The following is a 22,600-nucleotide window of genomic DNA, read 5'->3' as shown; positions in this document are numbered from 1 at the left end:
CAAACTCATCTACAGATTCAATGCAATCCCAATCAAAATTCCAACAACCTACTTTGCAGACTTGGAAAAGCTAGTTATCAAATTTATTTGGAAAGGGAAGATGCCTCGAATTGCTAAAGACACTTTAAAAAAGAAAAACGAAGCGGGAGGACTTACACTCCCTGACTTTGAAGCTTATTATAAAGCCACAGTTGCCAAAACAGCATGGTACTGGCACAAAGATAGACATATAGATCAATGGAATCGAATTGAGAATTCAGAGATAGACCCTCAGATCTATGGCCGACTGATCTTTGATAAGGCCCCCAAAGTCACCGAACTGAGCCATAATGGTCTTTTCAACAAATGGGGCTGGGAGAGTTGGATATCCATATCCAAAAGAATGAAAGAGGACCCCTACCTCACCCCCTACACAAAAATTAACTCAAAATGGACCAAAGATCTCAATATAAAAGAAAGTACCATTAAACTCCTAGAAGATAAGGTAGGAAAACATCTTCAAGACCTTGTATTAGGAGGCCACTTCCTAGACTTTACACCCAAAGCACAAGCAACAAAAGAGAAAATAGATAAATGGGAACTCCTCAAGCTTAGAAGTTTCTGCACCTCAAAGGAATTTCTCAAAAAGGTAAAGAGGCAGCCAACTCAATGGGAAAAAATTTTTGGAAACCATGTATCTGACAAAAGACTGATATCTTGCATATACAAAGAAATCCTACAACTCAATGACAATAGTACAGACAGCCCAATTATAAAATGGGCAAAAGATATGAAAAGACAGTTCTCTGAAGAGGAAATACAAATGGCCAAGAAACACATGAAAAAATGTTCAGCTTCACTAGCTATTAGAGAGATGCAAATTAAGACCACAATGAGATACCATCTAACACCGGTTAGAATGGCTGCCATTAAACAAACAGGAAACTACAAATGCTGGAGGGGATGTGGAGAAATTGGAACTCTTATTCATTGTTGGTGGGACTGTATAATGGTTCAGCCACTCTGGAAGTCAGTCTGGCAGTTCCTTAGAAAACTAGAGATAGAGCTACCATTCGATCCAGCGATTGCACTTCTCGGGATATACCCGGAAGATCGGAAAGCAGTGACACGAACAGATATCTGCACGCCAATGTTCATAGCAGCATTATTCACAATTGCCAAGAGATGGAAACAACCCAAATGTCCATCAACAGATGAGTGGATAAATAAAATGTGGTATATACACACGATGGAATACTACGCGGCAGTAAGAAGGAACGATCTGGTGAAACATATGACAACATGGATGAACCTTGAAGACATAATGCTGAGCGAAATAAGCCAGGCACAAAAAGAGAAATATTATATGCTACCACTAATGTGAACTTTGAAAAATGTAAAACAAATGGTTTATAATGTAGAATGTAGGGGAACTAGCAGTAGAGAGCAATTAAGGAAGGGGGAACAATAATCCAAGAAGAACAGATAAGCTATTTAACGTTCTGGGGATGCCCAGAAATGACTATGGTCTGTTAATTTCTGATGGATGTAGTAGGAACAAGTTCACTGAAATGTTGCTATAGTATGTAACTTTCTTGGGGTAAAGTAGGAACATGTTGGAAGTTAAGCAGTTATCTTAGGTTAGTTGTGTTTTTCTTACTCCCTTGCTATGGTCTCTTTGAAATGTTCTTTTATTGTATGTTTGTTTTCTTTTTAACTTTTTTTTTCATACAGTTGATTTGAAAAAAGAAGGGAAAGTTAAAAAAAAAAAAAAAAGAAAAAAGACAAACAAGGAAAAAAAAAAAAAAAAAAAAGATGTAGTGCCCCCTTGAGGAGCCTGTGGAGAATGCAGGGGTATTCGCCTACCCCACCTCCATGGTTGCTAACATGACCACAGACATAGGGGACTGGTGGTTTGATGGGTTGAGCCCTCTACCATAAGTTTTACCCTTGGGAAGACGGTTGCTGCAAAGGAGAGGCTAGGCCTCCCTGTATTTGTGCCTAAGAGTCTCCTCCTGAATGCCTCTTTGTTGCTCAGATGTGGCCCTCTCTCTCTGGCTAAGCCAACTTGAAAGGTGAAATCACTGCCCTCCCCCCTACGTGGGATCAGACACCCAGGGAAGTGAATCTCCCTGGCAACGTGGAATATGACTCCCGGGGAGGAATGTAGACCCGGCATCGTGGGATGGAGAACATCTTCTTGACCAAAAGGGGATGTGAAAGGAAATGAAATAAGCTTCAGTGGCAGAGAGATTCCAAAACGAGCCGAGAGATCACTCTGGTGGGCACTCTTACGCACACTTTAGACAACCTTTTTTAGGTTCTAAAGAATTGGGGTAGCTGGTGGTGGATACCTGAAACTATTAAACTACAACCCAGAACCCATGAATCTCGAAGACCGTTGTATAAAAATGTAGCTTATGAGGGGTGACAGTGGGATTGGGAATGCCATAAGGACCAAACTCCACTTTGTCTAGTTTATGGATCGATGTGTAGAAAAGTAGGGGAAGCAAACAAACAGACAAAGGTACCTAGTGTTCTTTTTTACTTCAATTGCTCTTTTTCACTCTAATTATTATTCTTGTTATTTTTGTGTGTGTGCTAATGAAGGTGTCAGGGATTGATTTAGGTGATGAATGTACAACTATGTAATGGTACTGTAAACAATCGAAAGTACAATTTGTTTTGTATGACTGCGTGGTATGTGAATATATCTCAATAAAATGATGATTAAAAAAAAAAAAAAAAAAAAAAAAGGATAACAGACTGCAGGTGATATGGAAGCAAGAAGCTGAAAGCAACAAAACATGGAAGAGAAGGGAGAGACCGACAGATGCCGCCATGTGCCTTACCATGTGGCAGAAGGACCAAGGATCGGTGGCAGCCAGTCTCTGGGAAGAGAGCATCACCTCAATGATGCCTTAATTTGGACATTCCTGCAGTCTCAAACTGCAAGTTAATAAATTCCCATTGTTTAAAGCCAAAAAAAAAAAAAAAAAAAAAAATTAACAGTTGTTTCAGGTTGTTTTATGGTTTTCTCCCTTTTGTATTTATTCTCATTTTCAGCCAGTGAAAACAAGCAATAAATGTTTGAAAAACTTAAAAATAATTCTACACAGAAATTCAGATATCTAAAAAAAAAGTTTTAACTTGAACCAGGTAGACTTATAATTAAAATTCTGATGGTTATTAGGGTTAGATTTATTCTGTCTAGGAACTGATCCACTTGCTTTGATGAATTTTAGCAGTCAGATCTAAGTCTCTTACGACGGGCTTGGTCTGTAATACAGTAGCACAGAATCATCCATTCATAAATAAGTGACAGTTACGCTAATAGGGACAGGAGGAAGGAGTGGGCATATCATGTTGTTTGTAAGCAATTCTTTTAAGAGGAGCAGCACAGCCCAGAGCCTCCAGTATTTTAAGCATCAGCCATTGCAGCAGCATTCTGAACTGTTGGGCTCTGTCATCTTTTCAGTCCTTCGTGATGAGCCGGCCTCCTGCTCTAACTCCAGCTCTGGGGCCCAGACCCACATGCTCTTTGTCTTTCATCCTCTTCTGTTCTGTTCTTTACTCCATACTTGCCCCTTTCTTAGTATCTTTTATCCTCCGAATTTAGAACCTTGCTTTGCATGTGAGCCCCTGCCTGCTTGGCAGGAAGAGGAGGGAGTGCTGTACTTCTTTCTTCCTCTCTCTCCATTTTGAAATCATAGATATCATTTACTTGCTTCATCAGCTTCTCAGACTCATCTGAGTATTTTAACTTTCGAAAGGTCCCACTATTTTTCTTTTCCACTTTTCCTAGATTTAGCATTTTGTAAGCAGCTCTCTCACTGAATGAAGAGTTTAGAATGCCTTTCTTTTTTGCAGAGTATCAAGGTGAGCTAAGTTTCAGAATGCAAATATGCTTACAGTAGATATGCTAGAGTTGAATACCACTTCCTGTTGACTGAGTGCTTAACATATACCACTCTTGCTAGCATTGTATATACACCCTCTCATTAATATAATTTTTTTGACCACTCTATGAAGTATAAGTATTATAACCTTCATTTTTTGGATGAAGACATTAAGGCCCAAAGAGGTGGCTGTGGCTTGCCCATGATCACCCAAACAGTAAGTGAAGAACTCTGATTCAAAACCAGGCTGTCAGATTCCAAAGCCCAATTCTTGGTCATCATGCTGTATTGCTGTATTGGTCAGGATAAACTAGGTTATGTTACAGTAACAAACAACTCCAAAATCCCAGTAGTTTAACACAGCAACAGTTTATTTCTTGTTTTCACTACACATCCAGTGTGAGTTGGTATACGGCTCTGCTATTGTAGTCACTCAGGAACCAAGGATGACGGGGCATTGTCTCAACACCCATCACTTCTGCTCACATTTGATTGGTCAAAGTGGTCAAATGGCCACATCTAATTAAAACACAGGTGGAGGGGCGGGCAGTGCAGTCCCATCAGTTGCCTGGGCAGAGGAGAAGAACTGCAGTACTTGTTTATGGCCCTAATGATTTAATGCAGTTGCCTTGATTACTAATTTATTGAGTCATACTTATTTTTGAAAGAATTATACACATTCCAGATTATTAATATTTGAAACTTTCTGTCAATATAGTGTCTTATGATAGCAGCGTCTCCTTGTCCCTGTCAATAACCTATGGTATTGCCATTAGCCAGTAGTAAAGCAAGTTAGCCTTCCATACTTGTTTTAATGAATAGTCAGGTAACAGAAACTTTTAATTACTTGATGCTGCAAACTGAGTTCATAGGACCTTGGTAATTATATTAAGCCATCCATAGTTCTATTTATCTCAGCTGTCCTGAATGTTCATTCATTTCTTCGTTCAGCAAATATTTTTAGGCACTGACTGCATTCCAGGGATAGATGTTAATGGATTCTGCAGTGAATAATGATAGGCAAGGGCTCTGCAACTTACATGCTGGTAGAGGCAGACATTTAAAAAGCAAGATCACTTCAGGTAGTGGAAAGCACTATGAAGCAGTGAAACAGGATAACGTAATAAACAATGATCAGGGGAGGTCGGGGAAGTTCTCTGGATTACATGGTCAGAAAAGGCTGTTGTGAGGAGATTGGAAGTGAGACTCAAATAATTTTAACAAGGAACCAGCTACACGAAGATCTAGGGAAAGAAAATTCTAGGCAAAGTGAACAAACAGTAAGTGCAAAGGCCCTGAGGTGGGAATGAGCTTGATGGCTCAAGACACAGAGAGCAAGCCAGGGGCTGGAGCCTGACAAGCACCAGGGACTCTGTAACAGGATGAAGTGGGTGTGAGAGGCAAGGGCCAGATTTGTAGGGCTCTATAAGGGCTGTGGGAAGGAGTTTAGATTTTATTCTAAGTGCAGTGGGAAGCCACTGGTCAGTGACATATTCTGATTTCCATTTTTAGAATATTACTCTTACTGTGGCATGGAGACTGGATGTAAGGGGAACAGAGTGTGGTAAGACATTTATTCATTATTGAGGTGAGCACCATATTTGGGTTTCTTCAGTTGGGCAGCTTAATGACAGGAAGAGGAGGGAGCGCTGTACTTCTTTCCTCTCTCCATTTTGAAATCATCAATATCTTTTACTTGCTTCATCAGCTTCTCCTACCCATCCCAGTATTTTAACTTTTGAAAGGTCCGACTATTTTTCTTTTCCACTTTTCCTAGATTTAGCATTTTGTAAGCAGCTCTCTCACTGAGTGAAGAGTTTAGAATGCCTTTCTTTTTTGCAGAGTATCAAGGTGAGCTAAGTTTCTTCAGTTGGACAGCTTAATGGATCTGCCATCTTTTTGAAAGAGAGGGTACTTTTATATATGTTTCAGAACTATTTGGCTGCTGTTCTTTTCCAAAGAAGGTATATAAGATTTTCTTTTTATACGTTCCCATCTGTTTACTATTATTGCAGTCATACTCATTCCCTAACCCAGTACAGTTTAATGGTATATCCACTTTGTAAACTGAAACTTGTTTGAATTTTTCTCCCCATTGTTTGCCCCCAGAATAGTAGCTAAAAGTCTTATTTGCAGGAAGAGTTGTTCATAGAATTTTAGAGTATTTTAATACCATAGGACTTTTGGATGTCTTTTGCTGGTTACAATAATTACTAAGGTGATTATGATTAGTTTATTCTAGCAATAATATGTATCTTAATAGGAATATACTTTGAAGTATTCTTAATATTACACAATATAAAATCTAATCTCTTCTGACACGCACTGCTTTGCTCTCCAGGATTAGCTTTGGTCAAATCGATATTTGAGAAAATAGATACTTTAAATAGGTTAAAACTATAGAGGTATAACTTTGAATAATTATCTGGGTGAAGTGGGTGAGTTACTTATATAAATCTAAATGAAATAACAATAAAATGTGCTTAATCTTATGTATTTAAAATATGATGTTTGTGTTGCCTTTGTAAGGGATGGTGCATGCAGCCTTGTGTAGCAGCAGCTGAAGCCAGTGGTAGGCTGTGTCTTGGAGTTACCTTCCAATCCCAGTGGATGCTTATCTGCGGGCGAGGAGGGGGCTGCTTCTGCGGCCACAGTGTGCCTGGAGAAAAGCACAGTGAGGGAGGGCTGAGAGGCCAGGATGAGTCTATTGGGCTCTTGTAAGGGCCAAGTAGACTTTGCTGGGGGAGATGAGAAACCTTTGGATAGTTTTGTGCAGAGGGGTGCTTGAGTTGAGTTAAACAGTTTTTTTTTATTTCTTTTAAATTTTCTATTGTACTGGTATTTTTGTCCTTTGGACTATTGGAGTATTAAAGTTTTATTTGAACGTAATGAAGGAGGAGAGTATAGGATTTACTTACTTAGTTATTTTACTTTAAAATCAACTTTGAGGTATAATTTACACATAGTTAGAACATACCCATTTTAAGTGTATGGTTTGAAGTTTGACAAAAGTATGCAGTCATGAGTACCACCCCTATCGCGATTATAGGACATTTCCCTCGCCTCAGAAAGTTCCCCTTGCCCCCTGCCTTCAATCCCCCCACCTCCTGCCTCAGGCAACCACTGGTTGACTTTCTGCCATTGCAGGTTGTTTTTTCCTGTTCTAAAATTCCATATAAATGGAGTCACACAGTATGTGCTCTTTTGTATCTGTCTTCTTTTGGTCAGCAAAATGTTTTTGAGTAGTCCATGTCGTTGTGTGTACCAGTAGTTTGTTCCTTTTATGGGAGGTTTTTTACAGGACGCCATCTGACGACCATCTAGATAAGCCTCTTCATAATAGTATTTCAAAAGATCTGGTTAAACATGGGAATGGCTTTCTGTCTTTCATTTTTGGCATCTCCCCACCTTTTTTTGAATCCTAAAAATATATGTGGTTCATGAAATTGAAAACCTCTTTCCCTGTTTTAGCATATTATTGATATATAACTACATTTGCGTAAGTGATTATAAATACAAATTTGTTTGTCAGACTTTTTAAGAATTACGTTTGGAAAAAAAACCATGTTGTAAGAATCTGGCGGACTATTATATAGACAGTGCTTATTAAAACTTAATTAGTGAATTAAAAAAGATTTCCGATTAAAATAATTCCTATCTGTTATGCCTTGAACCTTAATTAATAGATATATAGATTAGAAAATTAACATGTTAAATAATGATGTCACTTAAAATCTCATTTTGAATCGTGTTCTCCTAGATAAATGAGTGATTTTTATAAAATCTGGAGCATTACCTTTCTGAATGAAGCCATTGCTTATTTCTGAAATTTGAAAATAAATTAAGCAACTCAAATAGCATTTCCTTATATAACTGTGGAAGGCACTGCGGCAAGAAGGCTGCCATTTGATGTCATCCTGTTATTAGTGCTTTGGTGGAGAAGAGGTTTATAGCTTTGCCCGTCTTTGCTGTCTTTTGCCTCACCTTCCATGTTCACTTCTGGCTTTGGCGTTCCAGCTGTGTGACCTTGGGCAAGTCCCTTGACCTCTTGGTCTTGGCTTTCTTGTCTGTTATATAGGGATAGTAAAGGTGCTTACCCCATGGAGTTGTAGTAAAGAGTGACTAATAAATGTAAAGCACTTAGGCTATTGCCTGGCATGTGGGAAACTCTGTGTACAAGTATTATTACTATTATCATCGCTGTCATCATTATTTTGCAACTAGTAGTTAAGTCCTGATTCTGACCCATAAAATACCTCCTAATCACTGTTACTACTTGAGTTCAGACCCAGACTTTCTCCACCTGCCTTGAGTGCTCTATGTATACAACATAAAATTGATATTACATATATAGGGGATCAGAAAAGTGAACAATCTTCATGAAATTGTTTGGAATGTCTTCCTTGATGAGCTGGGATTTGAACTTGACCCGGAAGGATCAAGAGGATGTTGACTTGTCAGGATAATGAGGATCAGAAGGACCAGTGGTCTGGGGTTGATATCTGCTGAAATCCTCAATTATGAAAGACCCCAAAATACCTAATCTCATGAGGTGAGGAGGGGCCAGGAATTCAGATGCCTGCGGGGGCCAGGGAGGAACTTTAAAGAAAAAAATGGGGATTTTTCTGTGATTTCTTGCAGTAGATTTTATTTTTTAATTTTTTAAAGCCATGTGTAGAACAAATAAACCCTATCTGACTTGAAAGGCTGTGGTCCCATGGTTTGCTGCCTTGGAAGAAGATAGTTTGAGAAGTTACAACTGAGTCTCACCAGTAACAGACTCACTGGGAGGAAACAGAGAGCTCCTTCTCTTGCTTACCTCAACCTGTATCAGGACCTTCCTGGTAGGAGAGGGGAGGCCTCAGGTTGAGAAAGCCCTCAGGTGCCTAATTTTCTTTGCCTTCCTCGAATCTTGAAAGTCTCTAAAACCAGTAGTGCATTTTATTTAGAAGGTTTTTTTTTAAAGGTTTTGAGCTAGAATGCTTTATAGGATGATTAATCAAGTAGGCAGAGGATATTGGAGAAGTTGAATATAGAATAGACTGGAAGCCGGAAAACCTCATCACATCTTGCCACTCTTTCTGGCTCAGAACCCTATTGAGGTCTCCCATGTTTGTTAGAATAAAACCTGTTTCATGATTTACCATGGCCTTGGAGATTCTGCATGTCCTAGAGGCCGCCACCTCTGCCTTCTCAGCCTCTTCCTGGCCCAGCCGCACTGGCTTCTTTTTGCTCTTGAAACATGCCAAGCCCTTTCTTTCCTCAGAACTTTGCCTGGAACGCTTTATCCTCAAAGGTTGGCTCATTCTCAGCCTTCAAGGCCAAGTCTCTATTTGAAATCTCCTCGGGGAGGCCTTCCCTCCACATCCTAACTGAAGCCAGACTGATAATGGTCTGTTTCATCTATAACAAAGGAAATGAACCATCGGTCTTGCACACTAACCTAGGGGCCGCAGGTGGGCAGGGTCTTGCTTCTCTTCTTCATTGCTGTTTCCTAGAGTAGCATGGTGCTAGCATATGGGACACTGAATGGACATCTGTAGGCAAATGGAGGTTGCTGCTTTATTTCCAGTTTGAAGGATAGCATAATGGTGGCAGTGAGAACTGGAGAAAATGATCAAGTACAGAAGATTTTGTAGGATCAGCAGCAGCATTTGACTCTGTTCTCTCTTCCTTGATTGTTTTGCTTGGCTTTTCTGATACCACATTCTTGGTTTCCCTTCTGCCTTGGTGGTGATTTCTTCTAGGACTCCTCTGCTGTTCCTTTTCTTCTCTTTCACTCTTAGATGATGGTGTCCTGAAGGCTATGTTCTCAGCTCTTCTTCCGTTCTCTGCTCTCCATTTAAGCAATCTCATCCACTCCCATGGGCTCAGTTGCCACTTGAGTCTGTACCACTCACAGCCATCTTTCTGGGCCCCAGACCTCTTGGGAGTTGACTACTGGACGTCTGTTTGTTCACTCTCAACACGTACGTATTGAGCAACCACTGCTCTGTTAGGCATCCTATGCCAGGCCATGGACACGCAGAGTGTCCTGACCAAGCATTAGGGAATCCTACTAGGGAAGGGAAGTAGCCACAGGAGTCAATCTGGTAAAGCCCAGGCCTAGAATGCAAACGCAAATTGGCCCTCATAGGTGATCTTCACACTGTGATGGGGTCCCAGCTCTGCCACCCTGGGATTTAAAAGCAGAGGATGGGAACTCTCTTTTGGCTTTTTTTTCCTCATTCCCATAGGAGATCAAACCGGGGCATGGGTGGTAAGTTGTTGTTGTTAATACTCTGAAACCATTGTAACGTATCCCAGTTTATTCTAGTGAATTTTCTTGTTCTCCTTTAATGATTAGCCTTGAAACCTTTAAAATGAAAAAGGTCCATGTAATCAGGAAGCGTGGGATGGGGGGAGGGCACAAATGCATGGACTGAGCCCTCTTTCCACCCCCTCTACTTTGATCACCACATTCTTGTCAGTTTGTAGAAATCTCTCCTGTCCTCTCCCTCTCAGGCCTGAGATTGGAGGTACAGAAAAACAGGAGGCGGTATCACTTGCTGCATGGTTCTCAAACTTCTTGGTTCAGGACTCCTTTACCTTCTTAATTATTGAGGAGCCCAAAGAGCTTTTGTTTATGTGTGTTATATCTGTGGCTATTTACCATGTTGGAAATTGAAACAGAAATATTTTTTAAACTTTTTATTTTGAAATAACTACAGACTCACAGGAAGTTGCAAAAATAGTAGAGTCCTGGGTTCCTCTCACCTAGCTGTCCCCAGTGGTGACATCTAATGTAACTGTAGTATAATATCAAAACCAGGAAATCCACTTGGTACAATAATGTTAATTAGGCTACAGGCCTTATTCATAAACCAGAAACATTTGAAACACAAGAATAAACAAGCACACATTCCATTAGCCATCAGAGTGATTACATCATCACGTCGTAGCCTGTGGAAAACTACCCTCGTGAGAGAATGAGAGTGGAAAGGGAAGATGGCATCTTAGTATTTAAAAAATAGCTCTGACCTCATGAACACCCCAAAAGGGGCTTTCCAGGCAACCCTGGACTGTATAGTATGAGACCCTACTCGTTTAGTCCTGAAAATGTGGAATCTCGAATCTGTTTTGATTTTATCTTGGCTCCACTTTTAAAAACTGTGTAACTTGGGAAAGTTACTTGACAGGGTTTCTCTCTGGCATAGTGTATGAGAGTCCAGGCCCTGAAGCTTTGCTGCCTGGGTTTAAATCCCAGCTCTGCTGTTTACCAGTTTGTGACTATGGGCAAGATCCTTTTCATTTGGGTTTCAGTTTTATCTATAAAAGGGGCATCATGAAAGTGCCTGCAGCCAGAGTGATATTGCACAGATTAAATGAGCTCATGCATGTAAAAGTGCTTAGCCCAGTGTCTGCATCTACTAAACTCTCTGTCAGTGTTAACCCTAATAATTATTGTGAGGATTAAATGAAGTGATGCATGTAAAGTGAATGTTATACTCGCTACGCCCCCATCCAGCATGGCAAGGCCATCCTGGGCTGGAAGAAAGATGTTCAGAGAAAGCAATAGATTGACCTTTTTAAGAGGCTCTGTAGCAAGACCAAAACCAGAGAATCAAAATATCTCCAAGGTTTCTTTTCTTAGGTAGCAGAAAAGTAGAAGTTCCTCTAGCCGTTACGCTCCTCAAGGAGGGAGACTTGATCAGCTTTATTAAACTATGTATCCTTAGCCCTCAGCACAGTGCTGGCCTGAAGCAGTACTCAGGGAGTATTTGTGGAATAACAGAATGATGGACTGAATGAAAAAGAGTTTTGTGGCCATTGAGTGGGAAAGGGAGGGGATGTTGACTTCCTTTGAGTTTGATATACATGGGGTTGATAAGATCAATTTATAATTATTAACTAAATAGCTTATTAAATTAATTCAAATACATCACATGCAATACTTTCAGTTTAATCCATCTGTTCCAGATCAGTTCACTGATGCATGTTTGGAACCTGTGCTTCATTAGGCAGTGAAATAGAGTCCTTACTGAGGTCTGCAATAGGAAAGTAGAGAACGTCCTATGGAGCTTCCTCCATTTTATTACAATGATCAGTATTATGTTAAAACCCCTTAAAACAGGAATGTGCCTGTATTCGGGGGCAGCAAGGACTGGGGTGCCTGGGAGACTGTTGGCTATCCAGAGCGAAGAGGGTGCCAGAGCCACTCTGGGAAGCAGGAGCATCCAGTGTCCCGTCCCAGTAGCTTGCAGCCTGGATTTGGTTACCAAAGGGTCCTTCCACTCCTCTCCTTCTGTGTCGCCAGCAAACGGTGATGCGATTCTCACAAGGCATTGCACCTGCCAGCCTCTCTGCCCCAGCTCTCGCTGCTTTTCTCCCACATTTTCTGCTCCAGACACGTTGGTCTTTTTACCTGTCTGTTCTCTGAGCACACTCATCTTATGCCTAACTCAGGATTTTTTTTCTTCGCTGTTCCCTTCCTGGCATGTTCTTCCCCCATCTCATCAAACAGTTCCCTTCCTATTTTTAGAAAGGTCTTCCCTAAGTTAAAATAGCACCTCCACCCCTACCCTCCTCCTTTTTGCACTTGGTTTTTCTTCAGAGCACCAGTAACTACCAGGCATTAAATCTTTTTGTTTGATTTTTATCTGTCTCCCTCTTTAGAGTAAAACATTGTGACGGCAGATGTGATGCCTGGTACATTGCCTGGCCCACAGTAGGGCTCAGAAATACTTGAATAAATTAATTGAATAGATACTACAGTTTCTTTTAGACAAGCACAATCTGGGAAGTAATCCCAGGATCAAATTTTGATTCTTTAGCATAAGGCCCTGATGACCCTGTTTTAACAGTATACCTAATATGATCAGATAAAGAGATTCCAGTTAATGAATGTGTTGGGGAGAGAAATTTTTAAAAAGACATTCTTTTGTTGCAAAGCTTTACTTGTATATTGGTTGCTTGGAATTGAGAGCATATCATATTTTCTATAAAAGAATTCTTATATTGACTCAGAAGAATACCTGTTAAATTCAAGAAATTTGAGAAAATTAAGAAAATACTTTTCAGATTGATGACCCTGTTATTTTATTTCTGTCCATCCTTTTTCCAAAAAAGATTTAAAGTAGCTTACAAAAAGTCATTTATTCATTCAGCAAGTATTTGACGACAAACATTTAAGGCCCATGCTGAGCACTGAAAATGCAACACTGAGTAAGATAGGCCCATCTGTTTTCATTGCTGTCCGGCAGGGAGGTAACATGCTAAACACCAAATTATGCAGGTAATTATTTAAAATTGTGATAAGAGCTATAAAGGAAAAATAAGGAAGGGGAGAGGGTGTACCAGTTAGGCTGACCGTCTGTCTGTGACTCCACCTTCTACTTCTTGAAACACTGACTTTCTCAAAATGTTCAGGACGACATTCAGCCATACCTACCAGTGGCGATTCCAGTAGCCGGAGAGGCTGGGAGTGAGTGGGTTGGTGTGTATCCAGTGCCCCCTATTTTGGTTGAGTCCCATTATAGCATGAAGGATACTAAAATAAACAGTAAAACGCTTTCCTCTGCCAGGTGCATGAGTCCAAATAAAAGATAATGGGTTGACCCAAAGCAAGTAAATAAATGCAAAGGAATTTTCCTTATTTTTTCTTTCTGTGGCAGCTCTGCTGAAGTCCTTTACATTCACAGGTGTTTCAGACATTGTAATATAAGTGGTCTCCAACTTACACTCGAGTTACACATTTCCTATAGGAACGACCATTCCTGCTTTAGGTTTCATCCCCTGGTGACATTTCTGCAGAAGTTTGGAGGTGTTAGGATAGTGGTTCTCAGATTATATCCCAGCAGAATATTAACTGGCAACACGACAGTGGTTCTGAGCTTGGGCTTCAGAGTGAGACAGACAAGGGTTCAAACCCTGGCCTTCAGTAAACAGTTTTCTTCTCTGTAGCCCAGGGATGCTGATAGTACTTGCTCCACGGGTTGTTTGGAGTAAACTCTATCATGCATATAAAATGGTTAACATCGTGCCTTGCACTGAGGATGTGTTTAGTAAATATGGTAAGTTGTTTTAATATTACTGTAATAGTGCCTGAAGCAGATTTAGGTAGCAGACACTCTGTCTTTTCAAAGAGCAGGGCTCCTGGGGAGGTTAAATCCTTTTAAATCTTTGGCAAGACCTGTTGAATCTTTGCTTAGAATTGCATCTTAGAAAGGGGAAGAAAACTCCCCCTGATTGTACTAAATGGCCACATGCTGGTAGGACTCATAACTCTGGCTAATACTTGTTAATATTACTTGATTTATCAGTGTTATAAAATGATTATTATGTAACCTAGGAGACTAATTGCCAATTTAATACCTGTTCCCCCTTTGGAAAAAATACATCCACATTTCCCAAAATCCAACATACAGATTAAATTTTTTAAAATGGGAGCAGTGTATATAGAAGAGAAAAATATGTGTACTAAATTTATTCACACTTTAGCTAATTAAAAATATGTTGAAACCATTTACTAGGGTGAATTTGATGTTTTTGTATTTTGGAAGGAAGGCATTTAGATTGTGCTTGGCGAGGTTGTGGGGGGCAAAGGAAGGTGGTACTCAGGCAGGAGAGAAGTATTTGGGTCTTCTGAAATGTAAGCACCGTTGGCCTTGCCCTGTCCAAGAAATGAACCCCAATCTGTAGCTGCCCTCCTTTGTGCATTCCAACTTGAAACAGGCCAGATGGACGGTGAATAGACCTTTATAATGACTTACTCATAGCTTTGGGCTTTATTTCTTTTGAAATAGTCTATAGATATAAAAAAAAAAAATGCTGGGAGTCCACAAATTTGGATGGTATTCTTTTGTTGGCACATAAAATTGTTAAACAAAAACCTTCTTTGTTGTGGGGAAAATTAATCTTTTTAGGTTGAAGTTTGCTTTTTGCCTGCTTTGGTTCTTTTGAAAGCCCTTGAGAATTGTTTCCCTTTGCAGTGAAGTAAAACACACTCATGCTACAAAGCCCAGCATTCTTAGCAGCATCAGGCCTGATGTGCACAGCAGTTATTTAGGGGAAATGTGGTTCCAATTAATAGACCCTTGGTTTCCCTTTGATTTGGAAAATGTTTTTCAAATAATAGTCATGTCCTACCAGTTGACTCAAATCCCCCCTCCCATTTCCTTAAATACATACATATCTAGCAATAATCATATTTCTTAAGATTATGATGAATTCTGGCCTAAATTTTGATTAGTTATTATGTAAAAATGTTTTTCTTACTGACTTTGTGATGTGGTGGTGACTTTGCTAATTAGTAACTTTACATATAGTGGTAAATTGCTGTTTCTTGAAAAGGTTGCACCCCTAATGAGAGACCATAATAAGTTGTAATTTCTTGGGTGGAGTATTAGAGCCCTGGTCAGGGGGGAGATTGTTCCGGATTGGTCAGAGTGGCCTTTACAAGTATGTTCCGAAGCTCTTCATTTATGTAGAGAGTGTTGATTTTTATTTTACAGTGTGTCAGCATGCTGATGGCAGCCTTTACTTTAAACGTAAGCTTAAGCTGTATGTAACTGCCAGATTCTATGGGAGTTTAAAGCAGTATGGTACCAGCGATTTATATATTTTGAAAATGGCTGCAAGTGACTGGAACAAAACAGGATTTGCATAGACATGCTTGAAGGTTGCAGTGGTTTCCTGTGGAGACTCACAAACAAGCATCAAAGCAACTCCTGAAATGCTTGACATCATCATTTTGGTTTGGCTGGCCAACTTCAGATTTCAGTTACAGTTTTGCATATTTGCTTATTAGACTGGAAAATGAAACATTAACTGGTTTTTCTTCCTTTTGTTATGACCCTTCTGTTTCTTGACTTGCAGAACGCTACTGAGCCTGTGGCAGCTGCTGAGACCCTGGCTGCGGTGCCTGAACACGTGCTTCGAGGACTTCCGGAGGAAGTGAGGCTTTTGCCGTCCGCTGTGGACAAGACCCGGATAGGTGAGTCCCACTGTCACAGAGAGGGGGCGGATAGAGAGCAACAGATTTACACTTTGACGTGGAAGAGTATGTCTTGTTTATGAATTTTCCAGTCAAGAATCCAGGGTGGACATAGGTTATAAAAATAAAAACAGAAATAGACACACCCTCATGCACGTACACACACTCAGCTCAGGTGGCCCTTCCTCTGGGCCTCCTGGGCCATTTAAAAGTTTAGTCAAAATGCAGTCTTGGATTATATTATGTTTATATATATTTATTTCCTGTGATATTCCAGTCTTAAATGTATATATGTGTGACTATATTTTTTAAATAAATACTTTTCCTAATTCTCATTTAAAAATTATTCAGTGAATAATTTGGCCATTTATACCATTCAAATGAGTGTGGTTGCGTTTATAGTTGGACTGACTGTTGGCTGTGTTGGGAACTGTGAGTCACAGCAGACTAAGGGATTTGTAAATCCTAAAATCCTTGCTGGACAGATCTGGTCCGCCCCCCACCCCTGCTGAGTCACCCCTGGACCCCAGGGCCCTTGACTCCCAGGCTGGTCTCCTGCCATTCTACCCGACTGCTGCTGCTGCTTCTTGGTTTGGTTTATGGTCAGTGCATAGAAACAGAAAAGCACTAAAGAACCCCACAGGGCAGGACACATCTTGGCTGTTTGAGACTCTGAAAAGTAACTTCTTCACGTAGTTTAACTTTTCAGGAAACTTGACTAGAGAGTAGATGGTTTTCCACTTTAAGCAAACAAATTTCAGAAATAGTTATAAAATTACATTTCTAATCATTTATAAACATATTCTTTGTTCATTGGATTTAATTTAAAATTAGTAGAAAAATAAGAAAAGGAGTTTTAAAGTTATTTGTAGTCTCACTATATTCTAATATTTCTCTTTGGTTGTTGTGATTGTGCTTTTCTTCAAGTATTTCTGATTGTACTCTGTGGATAGTTTGCCATGTAAACATTTGAAAAAATATAAAAGATTCTTTCTTACAGTACAGTATAGTTTTTTTTTTTAATAACGTATTTGGAAAATACAGAAGAGTAATACAGAAGAGTATAAAGAAGAAAAATAAAAATCCCCATTGAGGATTTACTTTTAATTTGATTTAACTTGCTCTCACTTGATTTAACATAATCTTGGTTTTAGGCAGTCTAGCCTTTTGATTATTTTGTGAAACTGAAGTGGTTTTAAAGTTTTCAATCTTTAAAATAACCACAATGCATTATAAAAATACTGGTTTTATTTTCTAGGTGTCTGGGCCACTAAACCAATTTTAAAGGGCAAGAAATTTGGGCCATTTGTTGGCGATAAGAAAAAACGATCTCAGGTCAAGAATAATGTATACATGTGGGAGGTAAGAAAGCATTCTGGTCCTTTGTTTATCAGAGTTTTGGAAGTGTTAAAAGAAATTATCACCTCATTCTCTCAAGGTTTGACATTTCTAAATTTAAAAAATCATTTTAATATGTTCTTTAAAATTAAGAATATTTCTGTTAAACAGAAAATGTGTTTCCTTGGATACAGACTGCTGTTTACATATGATTTTGCATTTTGAAACCACTTGGCTGTTTTCAACAATAAATGTCAAACCCACCATTTATGTTGCCTTGTTCCGAGTGTTTTGCTGTGCTAGTGGGGACTTGACTCCCTGCACCATGGTCTGCTGCTCTCCAGGCCTCCAGATGGACATTTTATAAAAGACGCTCCAAGGTGGCTGCAATTGAAACAGTGTTAGATTCTTTGTAATTTAGAAAGTCATCTTGGTGGTCATGGAATATTCAAAGTTGAATGTTTTCAGCATGTGGCACATATCCACAGAGCTGTTAACTTTTCAAAAGGTTTTCATTGTATTAATTTCATGTTCTCACACCAGTCCTGGAAGAGGGAGCAGGGCATTATCAGCCTCCTTTTAGAGGCAAAGTCAAGAAAGAGAGATGAACTGCTCCTTCCCATGGGACACAGATTTTGTGAATGGTGCAGGAGCAGCACTAGAACCCATGCTCCTGATAGGGAGGCAGTGAGAAATGTATTCATTGGATTGCCTAGTTCAAATTCTGCCTCCAATTTTGTGACTTTGGGCAGGTTAGTATCTTCTGGGCTATAAAACCCTCAATTTAAAAATGGGGATAATAAAATGCCTTCTTAGGGTAGTTGTGAAGATAGAATTTGTTTTTGCACCTGTTGTCCCCTGGGGCGTTGGGTGTGAGTTCAGCATTTATATTGGGTTTAGAGCAGGTGCCATGGGGGAGCTCACATTCTCAAAGCAACCCGGTGGCACAGCTCCTTTTTAAGGCAAGCAAAGTTTTTGGGTGGTAAGAAATAACATTCCTGTCAGGTTGTCTTAAATTGAATCACATCTGTTTCCCCCACATAAACATCTAAAAGCATAAAAATAAAATATGCCTAGGAGATATTTGGATACTTTTCATCAAGAAGTTCTGTGGCATTTGTATGTTTGGAGCTTGTTGCTATTTTTCACCTTACTGTAAGCAGTGTTTCTTAATTTGAAAAATCCGTTTCTTCAGTAATTTTGAGTTTGTTTCTTATGAATACCTTATAATATATACCTTCTGACTATTAGGCCAAGAGGCCTTAGGAAATGAGGATTTACCACAAGAATCATTGCATGATACTATTTCGCTACTTTTGAGGGATAACAGCCATAGGTGTAGAAAAATTACCCAGCCAAAAAATATTAATTGCTAAAGACAATGCCCACGTGATTAAAAAACTGTCTTGATCACAAAATTATGCTTGAAAATAAATTGCGTTTTAAACTTTACAAGTTTCCCAATGGAAGCTAACAAATATGCTGTGACCAGGTTGACATTAATCTTAGTAAGGATACTGTCAGGGAATCAGAAAATGCTCTTTCTTTATTTTTGTGTATATAGCATTAAGCTTGAACAAATGCCATTAATATTAAACTTAAGTTAATGGTACCTATTTTATCCAGCATAACAATTTGATATTGTTGGACATATTATATGTTATTAGTAGTGCCTTTTGTACAGTCAGCTTCATTTACATTGAAATTCATACATGTTAGTAGTTTGTTGAAAAATTGTAATTTGGAACCATGACATATTAGGGACTTGATTTGCACTGTAAACTTGTTAACTTTCCATTGTTAATTTAAGACACAGTACTACTTATGTACTGCTATAGTTTGTGAATCTATACGACATTGCCAGTTCTTTTTTAGTCAGATATAAAGATTTAGTTCTTCTCAAAGCTGGCTTTTTCTTCCTTCAATTAGAAAAAAAGAATCTGGATCTCGTTTAGCTAGTCTGAACCACAAGATAATTCTTTTATATGAAATACAGAAACCTTTAAGCCTTTTGCTCTGTTAAAATAAGAGTGGATATATATGACATATATAAGTGTATAAGTATGGGTATTTTCACATGGCAAGCTGTAGGAAGCATAAATTGTAATGTAAATATTTCTTTTAAAGGAGAAAATTAAAATTCGAGTAAAATTTAGTATTTTCTCATTAATTTATTCAGCTCTGGTCTTATCCTCAGACTTGTATCAGAATGCTGCTCTTTAAGGTAACAGAAACTGCTTATAATCAAAATCTCATCTTGGCCTTTGTTCTTCCATTAAAGCCCCCTTAAGTCCGCTTATCTTTCATTTGGGTTTTATACTCCACCTGTCCTCCATTTTAAACCTAATCTAAGACAAAGTGTTAAATGGCTTTTCTTGAGCCCTTGGTTATCTAACCAGTGTTAAATCCTCTAAGCTTTCATTGAAAAGATTTTGCTAAATAAGAAATAATAGGGAGAAAAATAGTGGAATATCTTCAGGGTAAATGCACAAAACAGGTTCTCAGAAGAGGGAGCGTTTCTTTACCAGTTTCTAGTGGGGAACCGCTAGCTAACTGAAGCTTGGGTTTGAATGTAATACTTCTCTTGACTCTCCCATATGTGCAGAGCAGTCTGTATGAATTTCAATGTAAATGAAGCTGACTGTACCAATTCTGATAAAATCTTTTCAGATTTGCTTCTGTAGGGCTCAGATTGCTTCTAGTGAACAGAAATTTTTTTTAAAGCAGTTATTTATTCATACATGATATAATCCATCCAACTTGTACAATCCATGGCTCTCAGTATAATCACAGAGTTGTAATTTCATCATCACAGTCAATTTTGGAACATTGTCATTGCTCCAAAAAGACAAACTCCATACCCCTTGTACCCCCTTATATTGACACTTAGCATTGGTCTGATAACTTTGTTACAATTGACAGAAGAATATTATAATAGTACTATTACCTATAGTCTATAGTTTGCATTAGGTATATTTTTTCCCATATACCACCCTTTTATTAACGCCTTGTAATAGTGCTATATATTTGTTCTAGTTCATGGAAGCATATTTTTGTATTTGTACTATTAACCACCTTTGTCATCCACAACAGGGTTCGCTGTGTTATAGAGTCCCATGTTCTATCCTCTAGCTATCTTTCTAGTGACATACATGACCCTAAACGTCCCCTTTCAACCACAATCACAAACACGATTCAGTGCTGTTAATTACACTTTCAATGATGTGCTACCATCAACTCGATGAATTTCCAAACATTTACAATCAACCTTATTAAAAATTCTGTACAAATTAAGTATCAGCTCCCTGTTCTCTACTCTTACTCTGTCTTCTGGTAACCTATATTCTAGATAGTAATTCCATGAGTTTGTTCATTATACTTAGTTCATATTAGTGAGATCATACAATGTGTCCTTTTGTGTCGGACTTATTTCACCCAACACAATTTCCTAAAGGTTCATCCTTTTTGTTGTGTCTATCAGGACTTCAGTTCTACTTAAAGCTGAATAATATTCCATCATATGTATATACTACATTTTGTTTATCCATTCATCAGTGATGAATTGTGAATAATGGCAATTGTGAATAATGCCGCTGTGAACATCAGTGTGCAAATGTCTGTTCGCGTTCCTGCTTTCATTTCTTCTGAATATATACCTGGTAGCGGGATTGCTGGATCATATGGCAGTTCTGTACTTAGCTTACTGAGGAACTGTCACACTGTCTTCCACAGTGGCTGTACCATATTTCATTCCCACCGGCAGCGAATAAGTTTCCCTATTTTGCCATATCCTCTCCAACACGTGTAGTTTTCTTTTTGTTTTAATGACGGCCATTCTAGTAGGTGTGAAATGATTTCTCATTGTGATTTTGATTTGCATTTCCCTCATAGCTAGTGAAGTTGATCAACTTTTCATGCTTCTTATGTGCTTTTTAGCCATTTCTATTTCTTTGGAAACATGTCTATTCATGTTTTCACCCATTTTTTATTTGGGTTGTTTGTCTTTTTATTGTTGAGTTGTAGGATTTCTTTATAAATTCTGGATATTAAACCCTTATTGGATATGTGGTTTCCAAATGTTTTCTTTCCCAGGGAGTAGGCTGCCTTTTCACTTTTTTTTGACAAAGTCCTTTGAAGCACAAAAGTATTCAGTTTTGAGGAGGTCCCATTTATCTATTTTTTCTTTCACTGCTTGTGCTTTGTGTGTAAAGTTCGAGAAACCAGAGCCAACCATAAGATCTTAAAGATGCTTCCCTACATTTTCTTCTAGGAGTTTTATGGCTCTGGCACTTATATTTAGGTCTTTGATCCATTGTGAATTAATATTTGGATAAGGTGTGAGATAGTGGTCCTTTCTTATTATTTTGAGTATGGATATCCAGTTCTCCCAGCACCATTTGTTGAAGAGACTGTTCTGTGCCAGTTTAGTGGACTTCACAGCCTTGTCACAGATCAATTGACCAGAAATGCATGGGTCTATTTCTGAACTCTCTATTCATTCCATTGAACAGTATGTCTGTCTTTATGCCAGTACCATGCTGTTTTGACCACTGTAGGTTCGTAATATGCTTTAAAGTCAGGAAGTGACTTTTTTTTCTTTTCCTGATGTTTTTGGTTATTTGGGTCCCTGTACCCTTCCAAATAAACTTGATAATTGACTTTTTCATTTCTGTGAAGTAGGTCGTTGGAATTTTGATTGGGACTGCATTGATTCTGTAAATCAATTTGGGTAGAATTGACATCTTAACAGTATTTAGTCAATCCATGAACACGGAATGTCCTTCCATTTATTTAGCTCTTCTTTCGTTTCTTTTAGCAGTTTTCTATATACAAGTCCTTTACATCCTTGATTATGTTTATTCCTGGATATTTGATTCTTTTAGTTGCCATAATAAATGGAATTGTTTTCTTGATTTCCTCCTTAGATTGCCTGTTTCCAGTGTAAAGAAACACACTGATTTTTGCGTGTTAGGCCATTTTGCTGATCTCATTTATTAGCTCTGGTAGCTTTGTTGCAGATTTTTCAGGACTTTCTAAATATTGGATCACATCATCTGCAAATAGTGGAAGTTTTCCTTCTTCCTCTCCAGTTTGAATGCCTTTTATTTATTTTTCTTGCCTAACTGTGCTGGCTAAAACTTCTAGTACAATATTGAATAACAGTGGTGACAGTGGACATCTTCTTCTTGTTCCAGATCTTAGAGGGAAAGCTTTCAGTCTTTCACCATTGAGTACAATGTTACCTGTGGGTTTTTCATATATGCCCTTTATCGTGTTGAGGAAATTTCCTTCTATTCCTGTCTTTTGAAGTGTTTTTATCAGGAAAGGATGCTGGATTTTGTCACATGCCTTTTCTGTGTCAATCAGGATGATCATGTGGTTTTTCCTTCAATTTGTTAATGTGGTGTAT

General features: G+C 38.7%; 1 protein-coding gene across 3 annotated transcripts in view; it reads left to right on the top strand.

The window, feature by feature from the left end:
* The window catches only part of LOC119527929 (PR domain zinc finger protein 2-like), a 97,869-nt gene that overhangs the window by 22,204 nt on the left and 53,065 nt on the right, over positions 1-22,600 (top strand). For all 3 annotated transcript variants that reach the window (XM_037828487.1, XM_037828485.1, XM_037828486.1), the window contains exons 3-4: positions 15,735-15,852; positions 17,111-17,214. In XM_037828487.1, the coding sequence (XP_037684415.1) occupies positions 15,735-15,852; positions 17,111-17,214 (222 nt within the window). The remainder of the gene's footprint in view (positions 1-15,734; positions 15,853-17,110; positions 17,215-22,600) is intronic.

The sequence above is a fragment of the Choloepus didactylus genome, chromosome 2 (assembly GCF_015220235.1).
Source record: "Choloepus didactylus isolate mChoDid1 chromosome 2, mChoDid1.pri, whole genome shotgun sequence".
Classification (NCBI taxonomy): domain Eukaryota; kingdom Metazoa; phylum Chordata; class Mammalia; order Pilosa; family Megalonychidae; genus Choloepus; species Choloepus didactylus.
Note: the sequence above shows the minus strand (reverse complement) of the source record. Positions and strands in the feature narration are given on the sequence as shown.